The 18,471-nt window shown below is 49.4% G+C and overlaps 3 protein-coding genes across 3 annotated transcripts in view; 2 read left to right on the top strand and 1 right to left on the bottom strand.

Annotated features, from left to right (window-relative positions):
- PPM1L (protein phosphatase, Mg2+/Mn2+ dependent 1L) overlaps nt 1-9,809 on the top strand; it is a 74,328-nt gene extending 64,519 nt beyond the window's left edge. The window contains exons 3-4 of the mRNA XM_010397427.2: nt 1,771-1,932; nt 3,264-9,809. Of these exons, the coding sequence (XP_010395729.1) occupies nt 1,771-1,932; nt 3,264-3,613 (512 nt within the window). The 3' untranslated portion in view covers nt 3,614-9,809. The remainder of the gene's footprint in view (nt 1-1,770; nt 1,933-3,263) is intronic.
- Nucleotides 9,300-14,407, bottom strand: B3GALNT1 (beta-1,3-N-acetylgalactosaminyltransferase 1 (globoside blood group)). The gene is made up of 3 exons (XM_019284677.3): nt 13,437-14,407; nt 12,270-12,374; nt 9,300-11,683 (listed from the first exon to the last, which is right to left on the bottom strand). Exon 3 carries the CDS (start codon nt 11,634-11,636, stop codon nt 10,650-10,652), a length of 987 nt encoding a protein of 328 aa, XP_019140222.2. The 5' UTR covers nt 11,637-11,683; nt 12,270-12,374; nt 13,437-14,407; the 3' UTR covers nt 9,300-10,649.
- A 1,248-nt stretch (nt 14,408-15,655) lies between these two features.
- ARL14 (ADP ribosylation factor like GTPase 14) lies at nt 15,656-18,471 on the top strand. The gene has a single exon (XM_019284604.3). It carries the CDS (start codon nt 16,837-16,839, stop codon nt 17,419-17,421), a length of 585 nt encoding a protein of 194 aa, XP_019140149.1. The 5' UTR covers nt 15,656-16,836; the 3' UTR covers nt 17,422-18,471.

The raw sequence follows: 18,471 nt of genomic DNA, 5'->3' as shown, positions 1-18,471 counted from the left end.
TAAATATTCCAGGAACCTAGAAAGGAGGGAAGGAGTGAAGTCCCTGCTTTGTCCCCACAATTCCTGCAGGTTCCCTCCCTGCTGGAGCATAAACGAAAAGTGAATGTCTGCTCCTGCTTGTATCATTCCTGATTTTATATTTTTATCCCTGGAGAATCAGATTTATTTCTCTGCCTTTGGATTAGAGTTGCTGGCTCACTTGGAGGGCACGTGGAGGTGGAGCTCCGTGATCTTGATGGTCTCCCACCACTTTTTATCCAGATTTTTCTCACTCCTGCCTATTCTGTGGGCAATAATCCCAGTTTTATTTGGATTTCTGAGCATGTCAAAGAGAAATGCAGGAGACACAGGAGGGGCTGAGGCAGATGGGCCCAGAGGACAGTGAGGTGAACCATAAAAACATCACATTGCTGCCCTGGAAACTCCAGGAGTCCTATTGTTTGGGATTTAAAGTCCCTGGAAGGCAAGTGGGAATGTGTGGTCTGTAGATGAGAGCTCCATGTGGTGCAAGTTGCAGGTTGGTGGAGAATAAACCCAAATATAAACCTGTATTTTGGGTTATCCTGCTTTCTGCCCTGTTCTGAATAACTCTGATCCCTTCTGGGCATTATTGAAGCTCAAAAATAATAATTCTTGCTTAATTATTGTGTGAACTGAAGCTTGAGCTCTGTTGGGAGGACATAGGGATGGGGTTGATGAGTTGGGTTTGTTTGGGGTTTAATCAATCCAGGCCAGGAATTTTGGGGTTTTCTTGCTCTGGGGTCACTCCAGATGGATCCTTGTCCAGAGGGTACCTCAGGCCTCTCCTCTCCCGTGGGATCGGGCATCCAGGAAGGCAAAAATGAACCTTTGGGACCCAATTTGTTTATTCCTGGCTGGTTTATTTATACCACTCACGGGATGTTTGCCATGGGAACAGCCAGAGTTTGTCCCTCTGGTCTGGACAGGGATGGCACCACCCAGAATTTGGGTTTAGGGCCACGGAGCTCAGACTGGAGCCCTGCTCTGGACCTCTTCTGGGGGCTGAGTTTCATCCCCAAGACCTTCATGGCCCAAGTGCTTCTCCCAGAGCACCCCAGCTGGGGATAAATCCTTTTATTAATGAATAATCAGATGTAAATTAACAACAAAAGTGAAAACTCAGCCTATGAGGCTTCTCTGCCTAAAAGGAGAAGGGTGTGGCTTTAATTTTACTGAGGGATACCGGAGTGCCTTTGGGAACAATCAGTGCTGAAATTCCCTTTTAATCTGTGTCAGCGTGTCTGCAAAACCTCACTTGTCACCTTTTGATGCAATGGTCGATGCCTAATCTCATTTTCTGTGCATTTAAAGGTGAAAGTAATTGAAATGTCCAATCTTTACCTTTTTTCAATAAAAACATCAAGAAGTGACCTCAGTTCTGGCAGGGCTGAGGGGAGAGAGCTCCGGGGTACCCCATCCCCATCCAGTGCTGCAGGTTCAGTTCCTGGGGGCTCCAGGGCTCCTTTGGGCTTTCATTGCTTCCCTTGGCCACTGGGAAAAGCCAGTTCTGATGGAACTGCAACGGGAAGATGGGAACTGGAATGGCAACAATCCCTCCCCTTTCAGCCTCTCTGCCACCGTTAACGTGGGCTTGGAGGGGATCAGCCACAGGCTGGACTCCACCATCCTGGAAGTCCTTCCCAACTCAACGATCCTGGGGCTCTGTAAGAGGAAGAACGTTTTCCTGCTGATCATTCCTGTATTTACACCCCCTGTGTGTGTGGGCCTCCCTCCCTCGTGTTCCTGCAGGCACCACGTGTCTGATCGCGCTGCTGTCCGACAAGGAGCTGACCGTGGCCAACGTGGGCGACTCCCGGGGCGTCCTGTGTGACAAGGACGGCAACGCCATCCCCCTGTCCCACGACCACAAGCCCTACCAGCTGAAGGAGAGGAAGAGGATTAAGAGAGCTGGTGAGTTGTCAGGAGGTTCATCTTTTATGTGGCACTAAAATTGACATTTCCCCCGGGAGAGGGTGGGGAGTGCCCGACGGAGGCCTCAGCAGAACAAGTCTCCCGTTTTCCAGCCAGAATTCCGGGGGATGTCACAGGGCAGAGATGGCAGCAGATGGTCCACCCCTAAATGAGCTGGTTGGGGTAGGAGAGCAGCCTTCAACAGCCCAGTGAGCACTCCTTGGGATCTCCCCAGGGAGCAAATGGACAACCAGGAGCATCCCAGGAGCTTCAGCCCCAGCCCTGCCCAAAGCCTGGTTTTGAGAGGCCTGGTCTGAGCCTGAGGGAGGTTTAGTGCTGAAATCAGCAGAGCATGAATCTACTTCATCCAAGCTGGTTTTTATTCCCATATAACGAGCACAAACATGGAAATCATGGCAGGAGTAGAGGGAAAGAAACCTTCCCGCAGTAAATCTTCCTTGCTTTCATCACTTGTCACCTTTGCCACCTCCTGGGCTGGAATTTACATTGGGATCATCAGGTTTAACAGCCAATTCTCCTTGGATTTGTCCAAGTCTTTTTGGAATCCATTCCTGGTTTGGCTCCCACAGCAGCAGCAAATTCTTTGATGGAGGAAAGAAGTTCCTGTGGTTTATGTTAACCCTGCACTGAGTGTTGCCCCAGCAGTGCTGGGCCTCTCTACCCTCCAGAATGGGAATAACAATTTTTTCCATGAATATAAAACATTTTTAAAGCCCTCAGGTTATCAGTGTGCTCCCACCAGCATAAATACCTGTCCCGATATCTCATAAATACCTGTCCTCACAAACTCAGGGATGGCAAGATCTGCCCTCACTGTTTTCTTCTGCTCATTGCCAGAGGTTCCCTGAGGAATTGTGTGGAGCAGGAATTCCTGTGCTGTTCCAGAAGCTGGGGGTTTCTCTGGGGGAAGGCAGAGCCACTCCTAGGGAAAACAGAGCCACTCCTGGGGAAGGCAGAGCCACTCCTGGGGAAGGCAGAGCCATTCCTGGGGAAGGCAGAGCCACTCCTGGGGAAGGCAGAGCCACTCCTGGGGAAGGCAGAGCTACTCCTGGGGAAAAGCAGAGCCATTCCTGGGGAAAAGCAGAGCCACTCCTGGGGAAGGCAGAGCCACTCCTGGGGAAGGCAGAGCCACTCCTGATTGAGTTGTTGCAATCCAGCTCTTCCCCGCAGCACTCCGAGATCTGCCAAAGGCACCTCCTGCATTTTGAGCTCTGTAACCCCTCAGGATGAATTTGGGGGGGTCTGGCAGGAAGCAGAGAGCTGCTTTGATGTTCCAGAGAGCCGCTTTGAGCGTTGCTGTTTCTCCCCAGGTGGATTCATCAGCTTCAACGGCTCGTGGCGCGTGCAGGGCATCCTGGCCATGTCGCGCTCGCTGGGCGATTACCCCCTGAAGAACCTGAACGTTGTGATCCCTGACCCTGACATCCTGAGCTTTGACCTGGACAAACTGCAGCCAGAGTTCATGATCCTGGCCTCGGATGGGCTGTGGGATGCCTTCAGCAACGAGGAGGCCGTGCGGTTCATCAAGGAGCGCCTGGACGAGCCGCACTTCGGGGCCAAGAGCATCGTGCTGCAGTCCTTCTACAGGGGCTGCCCCGACAACATCACAGTCATGGTGGTGAAGTTCAGGAATAGCAGCAAAGCAGAGGAACAGCTGTGAGGGAGCCCCGGGCTCGCTCCGGACTCGGAACAGACTCGCACATTTTAACCACAGTAGGAAGCTCTACAACGCCGTTCGGGTTCTCCGGGAGGAGCGGAGCCCTCGGGGCTCTGCTCTTGGCTTGACAAAGGAGCAATACAACAAATCCATGCTGAGCGACAACAAGAATCCAGTTTGTCCCCGTGTCCCTGCCTCCTGTGCCCTTGCTGCTCCTTAGGAACCGACTGGAACCTCCCGTTTCTCACTTTTCTTTATGAATCCTGTGTAGATTTTGGTTTGATTCCTCCCTTCCCGTGTGCCAGCCCAAGGCGGGCGCGGGGGCACGGCAGGGTCAGGGCGGTGCTGCTGCTTTCCCCTCGTGGGTGTCACTGCTCAGAAGCTGCTCTCATGTTCCTCATCTCTGTGACCTGCAGTGATCAGGGTGGATAGGAGAAGGGTTTGTGGTCTGAAGGAGGAAGAGGAGCCAACTTTCAGCCTGCTGCCACTGCTGGCTCTCGCTTTGTTTAACCTCCCCCCGAAATAAACCCTGCCAAGCATGTGAGTAGGTAGAGCTCCTGAATTACCACGTTTATTCAGGCTGTGCATTACTCTAGAACAGTTCTTCTAGGCCATATTGTATCCAAACCAACTAATGGTGAACTTCAGCAAAATCCCGGGAGTTCTGAACCTCCTGGATCAGAAGAGAGCTCAGTTGTGGTAGCAGAATGTCTGTCATTCACCGAGAATCACCCTGACCTTATTTCTGTGGCACGGACTTGGAAAGTGATGCAAGAGAAAAAGAATTCCATGAGTGACTGTTGGGAAGCTCATCCACGCAGGGCGTTCCTCAGAGCTGGAAGTCAAGCCTGTGAAAGACTTCCTTGTACCACTGCAGATGGATTTGTGGTATTAATCCCGGGGCAGACCCCTCTGGAGCCGGGTTTGGGGATGACATGCAAATGCCAGGCAGCATCAGTGCACTGTAGAGACGAAAGGTTGTGTTAAATCTAGGTTTTAAAAGTATGTTTAGGTCTAACCTTCAGTATTTAATTGTATTTTGGAAACTGTGAATGCTGTAAGTTGGAATAAGGACAGGCTGAGCGTGCTGCACCTCTGGTAGCAGCTGTGTCATGGCAGAGGGACAGGACAGGCAGGATTTTGGATGGCTCGTTTATCCTCATCCTGCCTTACAAAAATCCTTGGGATCTCCCCCAAAATGTGGTCCTGGGCAATCTGCTTAAGCCTTCAGGGTGATGGAGGCTGCCCGTGTCTGAGTCTGGAGGTGGGTCAGGGATGTGATGGATTCCCTGGCATTGCCTGTTCCTTGGGAAAGTACAGTATTCCTCATTTACCAGCACTCTCCTGCAGGGCTTTGGGTGAGGCTGAGCTGTGCTGGGGAGGTGCTGAGGGGGTCGGGGTCTCTCAAGGCAAAAATCAAAGAGCACAAATTCCTGCTCGAGAAGGAATCCCCATCTTTGTCTGTTCAGTTTTGTCCCTAGGTCACCTCTCCCTCAACAAACTTCCCTCCTTTAATTTGTTTGGGGATAATCACAGCCCTTAATTGGAATTCCCGGTGCTGTGCAAAATGTGCCTGCATCCCGTGGCAGCCTCTGCTCATCCTGAGCTCCGGAGAGAGCCCCTGAGAAGTGTCCAGCATGCTCTGGAGCAGCAGGCAGCCAGCCTGCAGTGCTCCTCTCCCAGAGGATGGGAGGTTCCTGCCGTTCTTAGTCCTTTGCACTCAGTGGATGTGCAGCGCAGCCCGGCAGCTCCATGGAGCAGCTACCGGGAAATGGCAATAATTGCAGAGCGCTTCCGTCCTTTCCGTGTGAAAAGGCACCTGAGGGCAGGGCGCTGCCAAGTGCAGCCCTGGGGCGTGAATTCCATGCGAGTGCTGGATGCTGGGCTGGGAATGGCACAGCAGCTGTGGTGGAGCTGTGCTCCAGCTCGGTGCGTAGAGTTTGCCTTCCCTGTCTCCTTCGCTGGAGATGTTCCCGTTGTGCCTTTCCTTTGGGGGGCACAGCCCGGGTACAGCTGCCCTGGGAAAAGGGGAATTCCACCCACAGCTCTGTGTAGCAGGGGCATCCCCATTCATCCATCACAGGCTCTGGAGAAGCTGGAATGATGGTCATTCCCAGAAAAATGGGAATTCCCAGTATAGATCGACAGCACTGGGATGAGAGCTCCTGGCTGCACGGAGCATCCCAAGGTCAGTGAGCATTCCTGAGGGATCCATGACCTCTGGAGCACGGCTCGCTGGCTGTCCCTCCAGCACTGGGATAGCCAGGAGAATGAGCTGGCAGGAATTCCCAGCTGGGAGAAAGCAGAGGGAGAGCAGCTCACGATGGAAGGGAGCCACGCTCACAGGATTGAGGCAAACACGGCAGGGCAGGGCAGGGCAGGGCAGGGCAGGGCAGGGCAGGGCAGAAGTGGTTTGCAGCCTGGCCTGGAGCATTCCAGGACCATTCCCTGTCACTCCCAGCCCCTCCAGGCAGCTCCCAGTCAGCCCTGTTCAACCTCCAAGTGGCTGCAGCTGCAGCAGGAGCTGGTTTAGCACCTTCAGCTGCCTCTCCCCGGCAGCGCTGTCCTGGCCAAAGCTATCCACGCCAACGATCTCTGCTTAACCTGGGGATTTTTGCTTTGATTGCTTTAAAAAAGGAGTTTCAGCTGCTTCGGGTTTAAAGAGGAAGGACTGATGGAGGTGAGAGGCTCCGTGTGGTCTCCCACACCCATGTGCAGTGCCTACCTGTGCTCCCTGCTGGAAGGTTGGAAGTTTTTTCATCCCAATCAAGGCATTTACAACTTTCCAGTCGTGCTGATTTGTGCCAAACTCTGTCGTGACACAGCTGGGGGCTGACAAGATGAATCCATGTCCATATTGCTTATGCAACCTGACCAATCCAGGGTTCTCCCGCTGCCTTAACGCTCCATCCTCCATCTGGAAAGGGTTGCCAGGTGCCGGAGCCGGGAATCCCCCGCTGGCTGTGGCAGAAGGGCTCCGGCACTCCGGCCTTCCTGCTGCTCTCCTGCCCGGGCTCCTCTCCAGAAACAGGGAGCTGCCTTTGGGTGGGAGCGGCTGGCACAGCTGGGAGCTCCTCCTGCCTGCTCATCCAGGGAAGTTTTGTGCCTGGATCCCCTGGGGGACATCTGTTCCCCCGGCGGGAGCCTCGGGGCACGGAACTGATGTGTGGAGTCGCTGCCAAAGAGCATCTTCCGTATGGTCCAACATGACAAAATGTACCTTGAATCTCTCAGCCGAGCCAGCGCTCCGGGAATTCGGGCTGTTCCCAGGGATATCCGAGCTCCCAGGTCACTCACGTGGGGGATTTTAATGATTCTCTCAGCCTGGAGCACGGATTGCCGTGGAGTTCATTCCTCTGCACTCTGATCGTTCCTAGAATTCCTGGCAGGGCTGTGCCTTTCCCAGCCTGTCCCTTGGAGCTGGGGACAGCCGGGTTGGTGGCACCGTGGCTCCTTCTAGTGGCCTGAGCCTGCCCCGAGCACGGATCCAGCAGCATTCCCCCAAATCCCACAGCAGCTCCGGGGATAAATGATTTCAGCTCCCAGGACTCAGCCGGCTGCTGCTGTTGTCGCAGGGTTAAACCATTCACAGAGGTGAAATTAAAATATCGGGACGATTTTAGACTCCAAAAGTCAGAATTAAAGTGCTGCATCAGCTTGAGCAGTGTTGGCTGCAGAAACACCAACACCACAGCCTAAAAAACAAAAAAAAAAGGAATTTTGTGTCTCAGGATATATGACAGCCCTGCTTTAAATAATATGGATTATTGCTAACGTAGCTGATACTTGTTTTACACAGAAAAGCATTTAATAAGTGATTATACCACAGAAAAAAACACCTCACCAGCCTTTCATCACCCAAAGTAGGATTTTAAGCCCCTGTACAAAATTCCAGGTTTACAGCTGAGAATGTTCTGCTGGAATTTGGCCCCTGCAGAGCCCAGAGCTGCTGCTGGCCCTTGGTGTGCCCAAGATATTCATAAACAGCCTTTCTAAAGCTGAGGACTCCCAGCATAAAGCGATCTGTACAGTTAATGATGAGCTGGAGTTCCATTGCTTTTATTTTTCACGCTGACTGGACGAGGCTTTAGGGGAGCAGGTGTTTTATAAAAATGGTTTTTCCTTAGGTAACTTAAAATTCCAGGGATCAGCTGTGTCCAGTGCTGGAGGATAATCTGGGTGCCCCGGTAAGCAAAACCTGGTGGATGCAGCTGAAGCCTCAAACAGAGGTTTGAGGGCAATTCTTGAGGGAAGACTTCATGGATTTCATGGATTAGGGCAGCTCCTGTGTCTGCTGTGCTCAGTCCTAAATTGGAATGAGGTGGTTTTGAAGGTCCCTTCCAACCCAAACGAGTCTGGGATTCTGGGAATTATCTGAGCAACAGGGAACTCCAGCACTTTTTTCCCTGAATATTTAATGGCCAATCCTGCATTTTTTTGAAGCCTGTGGACTTGGATCAGTACTTCCATGGACACAGGCAGCCTCTCCCTTTTCCAGCCTGCTCTGTCACCAACCATCCATAAATGTGAGGCAAAATTTCAGGAAATATCCCAAACATCCCGGTTATACTGACCACAGGGAATGCTGCCCCTACGTATCCTGCATGGTTTATTGGAATTTGTTTGTTCCAGAGTGCACACAAAGCATTGCAGCATTTTGACTCCTCTGAAATAACATCCAGACTGGGAATTTCACACTGGAACCCACTTTTGCTCCCCACCCAACAGCAATTTCCAAACACCTTTGCCCAATGAATTATTATTATTATTATTATTATTATTATTATTAGGCTTTTCAGGTCAGAAAACCCCCCAGTTTTCCTATCAAAATCACAAATATTTGGAATTCTGATTTAATACAGCTGCAAGAGAAAGAAAACTTCGGATTTGGAAAAATTTTACCCTGTTTTACACACTTTGTTTTTAGTACAATATTCTAGGCAGATGCAATAAAATTTGGGGCCCCCCCCCCGATTTCAATGCCCAGATTATTTCATGCTTTTAAGGTTTTTCACCTTTTGCCTGGCTGCTCACACTAAAAACTTCCCTGAGAGTGGCTTTGAGCAGAAACAGGAGCTCCGTTAGGAATTTTACAGTCTTTTAAGCAATAATAAGGACAGAATCAAATACAAACCAGATTTGGAAATGAGGGTTTTTTAGGAAAACCAGGAGCAGGATGGATCTTTTTCCAATGTTGCTGTCACTGTAGGTGACAGTTAATTTCAGGTGGCACAAAGAGATCACTGTGTGTAAACCCAAGCCTTGTAACCTGTGAGAGTGTCAGCATTTGGGGCACAAACCCCCAAATTCCTGCAGGTGACAGGAGAATTTCTGGCCATCCTCACCTCCCCATGACTCTCATTCCTCCCTCACCCCGAGCACTCTCTGCTTTATCCGTTTTCTGAAGGCAGCAGAGTCATAATTCCATTCTTTTTTTGGAAAAAGCAATACAAACTGTGCTGTAGGATCAGTGTTCTTGTGGCAAATAATTTATTTCTAAGCATTTCACATGGCAGGCTCAGAGAAAGACTGAGGGGTTTGGGGTTTAAGATGTGTAAACAATCACAGAACAAGGCAGTTCTCCCAGGATCTGCTCAGAGAACAATCAAATCCCAGCTCCTAAACCCACGGCACAGCTGGAATTTTACCTGGATCTAGGAATACAAGAGCATCGTTCCCTCAGTTATGCAATACTGTATTTTCCAAAAAAAAAAAAAAAAAGCCTTTATTTTTTAAAAGCTTTGACCTCCTTACCATCCATCCTTAGAACACTGACATCTGCAAATCCTTGTCTGGAGAGTGTTGTCCCCAAGACCTTTTATCCCTAAAAAACACAACCCCATCCCCGAATTCCACCCAAACCCCGCGTGCAGTTGTTGAGCAGAGCAAAACCCAGCACTGCCCATGAAGCCCAGCGTGCTGGAGGCACTGGGGACACCTCAGCCGTGCTCCTGGAGGTCTGGGCAGCCCTCGTGCTTTGTCTCTAAGAGACAATGGGGCTGTGGGATCGTGCCAGCCAAGCAGGAATCCCTGGGAGCGTGGCCAGGATGTCTCCGTAGTCTCTTCCCCGTGTAGTGGATGTGTCCAGGTTAATTATGTTCATGCAATTGCAAATTCTGTATCGTTGTCCATTAGAAGTGTAAACTACTGAAAACTGGGCCTTGCTGATATGAATAAAGTGATTAAAAACCGGTCTTTACACACAGGGCAGAGTTGGTCTTCTTGAAAGTATTAAAGGGGGAATTTCTTCCTTTTTTGCATTTTAAAATTGGAACAAAAAAACTCATTTGGAGGCAGACATAAATCACAACAGAAATGGTTTTTCATCTGCCCTGCAGGGTTCCAAAACTCCTGGGATGCATCACCCACACAGGTGTGGGGGGGTTGATTATCCCAATGTTTTTGGGATGTCCAAACTGCTCATGAGCTCCACTGCATCTCCCTGGTCTGGGAACACAGCAGAGACACCAAAGCCCTTCCATTTAAAATGGACAGAGACACAGTGCACCACATTCCCGGCATTTCTCATCAGCTCCTGCAGATCCCCCAGGATCCCCGGGCTGGGAACACTCCTGGAAACGCTGTGGAGGTGACACATTCAAACACCAAGGTGTGACACTCTCGGGAGGGTTACGTAGAAAAAAAAGAGGTTGGGTTAATTTTGTACTGGGCAGAGAACAAATAATGGAGAGTGGCAATAAAACAATAAAAACAATCCAGGCAGGAATTTGGGAAGCATCCTCAAAGCTGGTTTCTTGGCAGAAACATTTTTCCTCAGTGACACTCTGTACATTCCAGAAGATTCAGGGAGAAATCCCAGGGTTGTTCGTGCACAGGGAAAGGCAGCAGAGGCAGACGGGACAGAGCATTCCAAAGTACCCTCTGGGTGTGGGATACACACATGGAAAAGTGCTCTGTGAATCCCTGCTATTTTTATTTAACAGCATTGGGATGCCCTGGAGAAACGCTGCCCTAGCAGTCAACGTCATCTCTAGAACCCACTCTTACACCAAATTTAAGTTTCTAAATGAACCCAGAATCAAAGGCAAGTTTCTGAAGTGTTGGCTGACAAATCCTGCCAAACCTGGATCAGTTCACTTGGTGTAAGGTCATGAGCTGCAATTAAATGTCTGTACTTACAGGTATCAAATTGGATTTTATAGAGAAAGAATTGTTCTGTATCTGCTGGAATAGTGACGTTGACTTTGAGTATGTTTAAGCAAATTCCCACATAAACATCCTCAAATTTCAGAGGTTTGATGTGGCTCATCAGCTCATAAGCCCTCAGAGCCAGTTTCCCATCCAGTATGTATCCCAACCTGCTGCAGTAGGGAGGATACAGCTTGAAGGGATATTCCTCATAGGAGATGTATCTTTTTTTGTCAAAGCCTCGGATGGCGAAGTTATCGATGAAGGGATACCCAGTGAAAACGTTCTCCGAGGAATTCAGCTGCAGCAGGAATTTCACCAGGTTGGGAGTGTTGATGAAGACATCGGCATCGGTCTTCATGAAGAACCTGGCGCTGGAGCAGAACTCGGAGAACCACTGGAATGCCATGATGGTCTTCAGGGTGAGGTTTTCGTAGGTGTCCATGAAATCCTGGCGGATGATGTCCCCGTAGAGGATGCTCTCGTCCTCCACCGACAGCGCCGCCGCCTTGTCCTCCCTGTGCATGTCCTGCCCCAGCAGGAACAGGGTCAGGACGCGCTGGCCCCACCAGGAATCCTGGGAGCCCCACGTGATCCTGATGGCCTGCCTGGCCTTCACGTCCCTGGGGCTGGAAGCCACCAGGATGACCAGGAAGGGGTTGATGTCGGCGCAGTTGAGGTGCTCGCGCAGCGTGAAGAGGCACTGTGGCCGGTACACGGGCTCGTACTCGTAGAAGTGCAGCAGGTCCATGTTCTCCGGGCCAGTGTTGAAGGAGAAGGTTGTGTACCACATGGTTATCAGGGAAAACACCATCAGGAACAGAAAAGTCCACTTCAAGGGTCTCATGTACAAGGCTTTGACTGGAACCAGTGTCATGGTTGGGATCTATTGGTGCCCCTCAGAGTCCTGGAGCATCTTCCTTGCTGAAAAAGAAAGGGGAAAGTGGCATTCAGAGTGCTGTTGTTCAAATATTACCTTTTCCGTGTGTTGTCTGAAGTGCCAGCTGGAATTACCTGTGTTATCAGCCAATCCAAGCACTCCTGATCCTGTCACACCCCTCATCCCACGCATCACGGCAGGACATGGAGCCACTGCCGAGCAGGGTTTGCATTGAAACCTCGTGGCTTTCACCTTGGCAATCTCCCCTGCAGGGACCTGATCTCCACCCAGGATCCCACTCCAAGGGCTGTGATCCCAGGGATCTCAGCACAACGCTTCTGACTCAATTCCACCTCGAGGACAGAACACCATGCACCAAATCCAACAAATGCTCGGCAAATGGATGCTCAGAGGCCTCAAAAATTTGTTACTTCTGTGAAAGACAGGAAGTCCAACTGATTTGCATGAGCTGGAGCAAATGGGACAAGAAAGTAGAAGTACAAGCAAGGATTTTATCCTCATTCAAGGCTTGAGCAGCTGCTTGGGGAGGGGAGGGAAGGTAAAAATCAACTTCCTTAAATCAAGTGATGTAATAAAGCCGTTTTTGACCAAAATCATGACCATTTTTACCTTTAGCCAGGACATTTTTGGATTTGAGGCACACAGCTTGGCCTGCAGCTCAAGCTCCAGAGCAGGTCCTTCCAAGCTCCTGTGGAATCCATGCTGAAGCTGCTGCTGCAGGGTTAGGAGTAGAGATTCCAATGGATAAATCTTCACAAAACCCAGTTAAAACCAGACCCCCAGTCCTGTCCCCTCCAGTGTTTGCCTTCACTGTATTTCCCTAAAACTGCATATGCTCTATTGTATATTTTAGACATCTTTAAGCCAAAATAATTCCAGTGCTTAACTGTGGGAATTCCAAATGGTTTCTGATGTTTGCAGTAATAATATTTATCCTGCACGAGTACACACAAAGACACAGTTGGGATGATGGAAGGTTCAATTTCACAGCACAATTAGTTACTCTTTATCTTCAAAAATATCACCACAGGACTCATAAATGTTTTATATTTGAGAAATAAATCCAACCCCCAGCACAGCACTCAGGAATCCAAGGGAATTTGATTTGCCCACCTGCCTCGTGTTTCTGTGTAGGATCTGATTTGAAATTAATCATCCTTTAAAGGAAGAATTTGGAGAACATTTCACTAATGATGGCTTTAAAATGGATTAAAGCAATTTTATATAAATAAGTATTTAAATTGAAGAATTTTGGACTGATTCCTCTCAAAATCAGTGATTAACTAATAGGAATTTTCTCTTTTTATGCATCAACCTGACTTTCAGTGGACAGTAGGAAAATACACACAGGAAGAAAATATGTTATATATCAATGCTTATTAATTGAGTTCAGATCAATAACATTTATTTTGATGATCAACTTAAAAGCATATCACTGAAAACTGTTCAGTTTGATCAGTTCTTGGCTGCCTAATGGGAAAAAATATTATAAATGTTTAGATTCTTTGCAGGCAGAAAAGCCCAATTTCACGACATTCCGAGCAATAAAATTTGAGACAATTCCTCATCTGCTACATAATGAAAAATCTGGGAAAATAAACATCAGTTCAGGTTCTTTACCCCCACTATGCAAAACACAGCCTTAAGGGTGCTGGATCCTTATGGAAGTGCTGTGCACCGGCAGGCAGGGCAGAGCCAGGATTAACCCCTTCAAACACAGCGAGAAAACAGCACATCCGGGGGAAACAGCAACCACACAGGGAAATAAATCCCCACCTTCTCCTATGCTTAAGCCAAAGTGAGGGGGCTGAAGCAGCGAGGTCTGAGCGCTTCTGCTCAGTCCTGGTGCAGGCGCAGCCCTTCCAGCTCCTCCAGCACTTCCAGACTTTTTGCTGGCAGCTTTTCCCTTCCAGTTGTGGACGGCAACTGCAGCAGGAACTGCTCCTTCCAGGGCATTCCTTTCATTTTCCTCCAAGCTGAGGTTGTGCCAACAGCTGAAACTGGTGAACTTTGAAGCAAATATGAGGCAACACAGGCTCAGAACGCTCCACAGGGATTTTAGATCCATCTCCCACACAGGTAGGGAATTATGGCGTGGGGACGTGATTGGCAGGAAAACGGTGGGAAATTCTCATATTCATTAAAGATTGCTAACTATAATCTCCAGTATAAAGACTTTAAAATGCCATAATGATAGATGTATAGAAAAATGAATCCCTTTTAAAGCTCCCACCAGAAATAATTTGGAAAAATGTTATTTAAACTTGGCTTTAAGGCTGGGTTGGACGGGGCCTGGAGCAGCTTGGTCTATGGAAGGTGTCCCTGCACATGGCAGGAAGGGAACGAGATAATATTTAACGTCCTTCCAGCCCAAACCAGCCAGTGATTCAACGTTTTCAAACTTAAAACCAATCGAAACTAGAGGCAATTTTGCAAGATCCCGGGATACGATGCTCTAATGTAACAAAACTTTAAGCTTTTCATTTAAAGGACCTTTACCAACGCCTTGCTCTCACTCCCGCCTGCCCAAGCCATCCCTGGTCTCTGTCCCAGGCACTTTTCCCAGCGCGGGGATCACCCGCGAGGTCCCGGCCGAGCAGGAAGAGATGGCTGTGAGGGGATGTGCCGCCCTCTGCCCAGTCCAGGGACCCACTTCAAGCCATTTCTCTGCTTTCTGTCAAATCAAGCCCCGGAGCAGCGCTCGGGGCTCGCTCACACCCGCGGTACCCCCCGCATCCATCTCACCCCACCCTGAGGTGCCCGAGGGCCGCCTCCCCGCTCCCTTTTCTCATCCCCATCTCCATCATCTCCATCCCCATCCCCGTTACCTGTCGGGGCGCTCCGGGCCGGGCCGAGGGAAGGAGCCGCCTCCTCTGCCGTCTCCCCGAGCCCCCGCAGCGAGCGGCCCCCGCTCCTCCGGCTTCCCTCCGGCAGCGATCGAGGGCAAAGGCCGCGAAGAGAGAGCGGAGCTCCTTGTCCTTCCTGTCCCGGCCGCTGGAAGTGCCTCCGGTGAGGATTCGCTGCCTTAAGGAGTAACATCCATCACGCCCGGTAATCAATCAAGCACGCGCTGGAATGTCCCGCCTGGACAACTTGGGAATGCGCACGGTTTACATGAAGCTGCCCAGTTTACAAAGGGGTTACTGTGCAGAGCTGGAGCTTAGATTAGTGGGTGCTAAATCAACTGTCCCGGTTTATTACTCTGGGGTTTGCGGGTGAACTAAAAGGCAAACTCAACACAGACGAGATAGTCGCAGCCTGGCAGAGCAAACACACCTTTGGACAAAGCAAAGGTGGAGGTTCCTTCCCAGTGCTCAGGTGCAGTGTGGGGTCAGAACCAGACGGCAGAAGGGGCCGTCCTGTGCTCTTTCCTGTGGTTTGATCTCCGGAGCAACTCAGGGAAGCCTTACTGGAAGCAGCTCTGGATCACAAGATCTCGCTCTGGATTCCGGCACAGGCAGAAGCTGCCAAACCCCAGCACCTGCAGAGGCCCAGATGGCCTGGCCGGGCCAGCGCATGATTTACCTTGTAAAAAGTCAGGCTCTGCTTGATCCCTGTTTGAAGTGACGGCTGATGGAGGAAAAAGCACTTGTGACCATAAACACCCAGTACGGGTGGAGCAAACACAGAGCAAAGAACTCTGAGTGATCTTCAAATCAGCTGAGGACAGACCAGCCATCCCTGCCTTGCTCAAGATACCCATATTTTATTGGAATTGCATCAGGGAATTGTGATCCATTTGACGTTTTAACACTGGTTTTACAGTTTGCTGCCTCCCCATCTTTCCATTCATTCATGTCCATTTATTTATAAAGAAATGCAAATGCTTTCTTCCCTGGTTTAATACATCAAGACCCGCTTCTGAAAAAACCCTACACATAATCCATCGGCGTTATTAACTATGAAAAATGTACAGCAGTGAGTACGTCACTGTCATCTCTTGTTGCCCCCAATTAGTCCTGGTCTAACCCTTTTAGCTTCAAGAGAAACCAGATTATAACTCGTTTGTCAGGGCTGAGGTGGATTTTACGCAACCAGTGTCGTAATTATCGAAATGATTGTCCTATCAGTCAGCAGCTTTTTTTGACCACAAGACCTTTACATCTTTTTGCTGATTCTGGACTTTCTGAAGCAAAGAGAAATGGTTTCCGGGGTGTAAGTGCAACTCCTGCAGTACTCAAGATGTGTCAGAGCAGCCCAATGTGCACCCACTACCAGAACAATAGAAAGTCAATAGGAATTCATTAATAGCTGACTAAATTTTCTATCTCCTCTTGTTTTATTCTGCTACTTGGAATGGTGGCAAAAAAAATTATCAAGACTCGGTTATTTCCTTGGTTCTTGTCCCTTTCCTGAAGGAAATCTTCATTGGGCGAGCACAGAGTAGAGCAAAAGGAAGGTAACAGGAATTTTTAATTGGAGGCAGCGGAACCTCAGTGATGACCAGCCCATAAGCTCTGCATTTAGTCTCCACCTTACAAGGTGCAGTTAAACTCGTTCACAAACAACACAAACAAACTCCCCAGTTGACAGCTCTGGCAGGAGGAGTCACTGAGGCAGCTGCTTAGAGCAAAGCCCAGTTTTAGTGGAGCTCTCTTAGGCTTTGATGGAGTCCACGGGCCTGGAACTCACATTAGAGACCCCTTGAGACCAGTTTGCTGGGAGATGAGATGCACCGATAAATCAGCTACCTGGTCACTGTGTGGCTTGCTAAGCATGGACAAACCTTAAATCTCCCCTCCTCACCACTCATGTTCCTATCCCATTGTTTTCCCAGAGGGCTGTGGAGGCACAGGGAGATTCTCCCTGAGACAGGGCAGCTGTTTCCCTGGCCGGATCAGGGAGTGCATGATCAGGCTGCGGGCGCTGGGACCGTGGCTGTTCAAACATGCTGGCAGCCTGTAACCTTTGTGCCTGTGCCACTGGGGCCGGTGTTACTCATGCCCGTCCCACCCACAGGCTTGGCACGGAGCTCTGCACCTTCCGAAGCCTCCTGGCTCCTTATCAAGTCGATAAAAGCAGCGTGTTTGGACAGAGGTTTGACTGCTTCAGAGCTGCCTCTTCTCCCTCTCTTGTGCTTCACCTCAGGAGGGGGAAAGGCAGTGACCCAAATCGGCCCCACGGAAGACGGGGAATATCCCAGCCTGAGGTTGGAATAGAGAATTCCCCGGGATAAATGGGCCTCCTGAACGCCAAACCCTCCCGAGTGAAGCGGGCCAGCATCCTGATGCTAGGGCTGGATTCTGCAGGGAAATCCACGCTGCTCTACAAGTTCAGGTATAAAGATGCTTTTCTAACAATGCCAACAATTGGCTTTAATGTGGATATGATCGAAGCAGGGAAGGATTTTACACTGACGTTTTGGGATGTTGGAGGACAGAAGAAAATGAGAGAGCTCTGGAGCAATTTCCTGGAAGACACCGAGGGGCTGCTGTACGTGGTGGACAGCTCTGACAAGCGCCGGCTGGAGGAATCCAGGAGAGAATTTGAACTCATTTTAAAGAATGAATCCATAAAAAACATCCCGGTGGTCGTGCTGGCAAACAAGCAGGATTTGCCTGGAGCTCTGAACGCTGAGGAGATCACCAGGAGGTTGAAGATGAAGAAGTACTGCAGTGACAGGAACTGGTATGTGCAGCCCTGTTGTGCCATCACAGGAGAAGGGCTGGCAGAAGCTCTCCAGAGAGTGGCCACGTTTGCCAAGCAGTACTGCAAGTCAAAGGAGACTTTCACCACCCTGAAGGAATTCAATACCCTCTAAGAACTTCCATCATCCAGTTCTGGTGACTGGTAACATATTTTATTGGACAGAATAAGTCTGGAAATACTGGATTCTGAAGAACTTTTATACATAAATATTTATGAAGGACTTTGTAAATATTTATGAAGAACTTTGACCATATTAAATTCTACTGTTATACCTGCAGATACTTGATATACCTGGTAGGATATCTCATACCTGAGATAGGACTCTGTAGCATTTTATTATTATTTTTTTATTTACTTGGGGTTGTTCAGTTCAAGTTGAATGATGAGAAAGGGGCAGTTGAGCACATGGAAATAGGTGAGCAGTGTTTAAGTTGCTTAATTCCAATGAAGATTCAAATGAATTTTTCTCAAGATGTAAACCAGCCGAGTCATTTGGTCAGCAATGATCAAATGCTGTTTTGTAATAAATGCTCCATGGATGTGTTTCTCATTTGAAAATAGAGTGGGGTTAGAGCTTCAGCTCTCGGAGAACTTGTTGGCTGTTTCTGCATTCTAGAAACAATTACTGCAGAGAGGTTGTGACGAGCAGGACGTGCTCCTCGCCCAGCCCCAGACAGAGCCTGGCTGCAGCGCTGTCTCCAAGGTGCAGCTCTGACGTCCCGTTGTCCCAGATATCCACGTGCTGCTTCCCTTGCTCCTGCACTGCTGGATTGCCCTCCTTAGAGGAAGGAGAGGGAGGCCAGCACGGGATCAGTCAGGGAAGAGCTGAATCCCATTGGTTTTGTAGTGACTTCCCAGTGGTGGGCTCTGGAAGAGTTGTGGCAGGGGTCCTCTTGTGCTCCTGGTTTTTTGTGGCAGGATTACACCAAGGAAGTAGGTGGGAATTAGGAAGTTTACATTTCATGCTTACTAATAAACAGACAGGAATGTCAAGTTATAAAAGGGTGAAGCAGCAATAAAATCACCCAGACATAACCTGTTGTCTCATGCACAGATTATTCAAAGACCAAAAAAATCATCAGGTGGATTTGCTGAAATAGTAAACAAAGGGAAGTTTCTCAATAGCAGCTGTTATTAATACTGAGACTAATTAATTACCAGG

Source organism: Corvus cornix, chromosome 9 (genome assembly GCF_000738735.6).
Source record: "Corvus cornix cornix isolate S_Up_H32 chromosome 9, ASM73873v5, whole genome shotgun sequence".
NCBI classification, from domain to species: Eukaryota; Metazoa; Chordata; class Aves; order Passeriformes; family Corvidae; genus Corvus; species Corvus cornix.
This window is presented reverse-complemented; position numbering and strand designations above follow the sequence as displayed.

What these genes read in the sequence shown, in the direction of transcription:
- B3GALNT1 (XM_019284677.3), bottom strand. Translation starts at nt 11,636, where the DNA reads ATGACACTGGTTCCAGTCAAAGCCTTGTACATGAGACCCTTGAAGTGG.
- ARL14 (XM_019284604.3), top strand. Translation starts at nt 16,837, where the DNA reads ATGGGCCTCCTGAACGCCAAACCCTCCCGAGTGAAGCGGGCCAGCATC.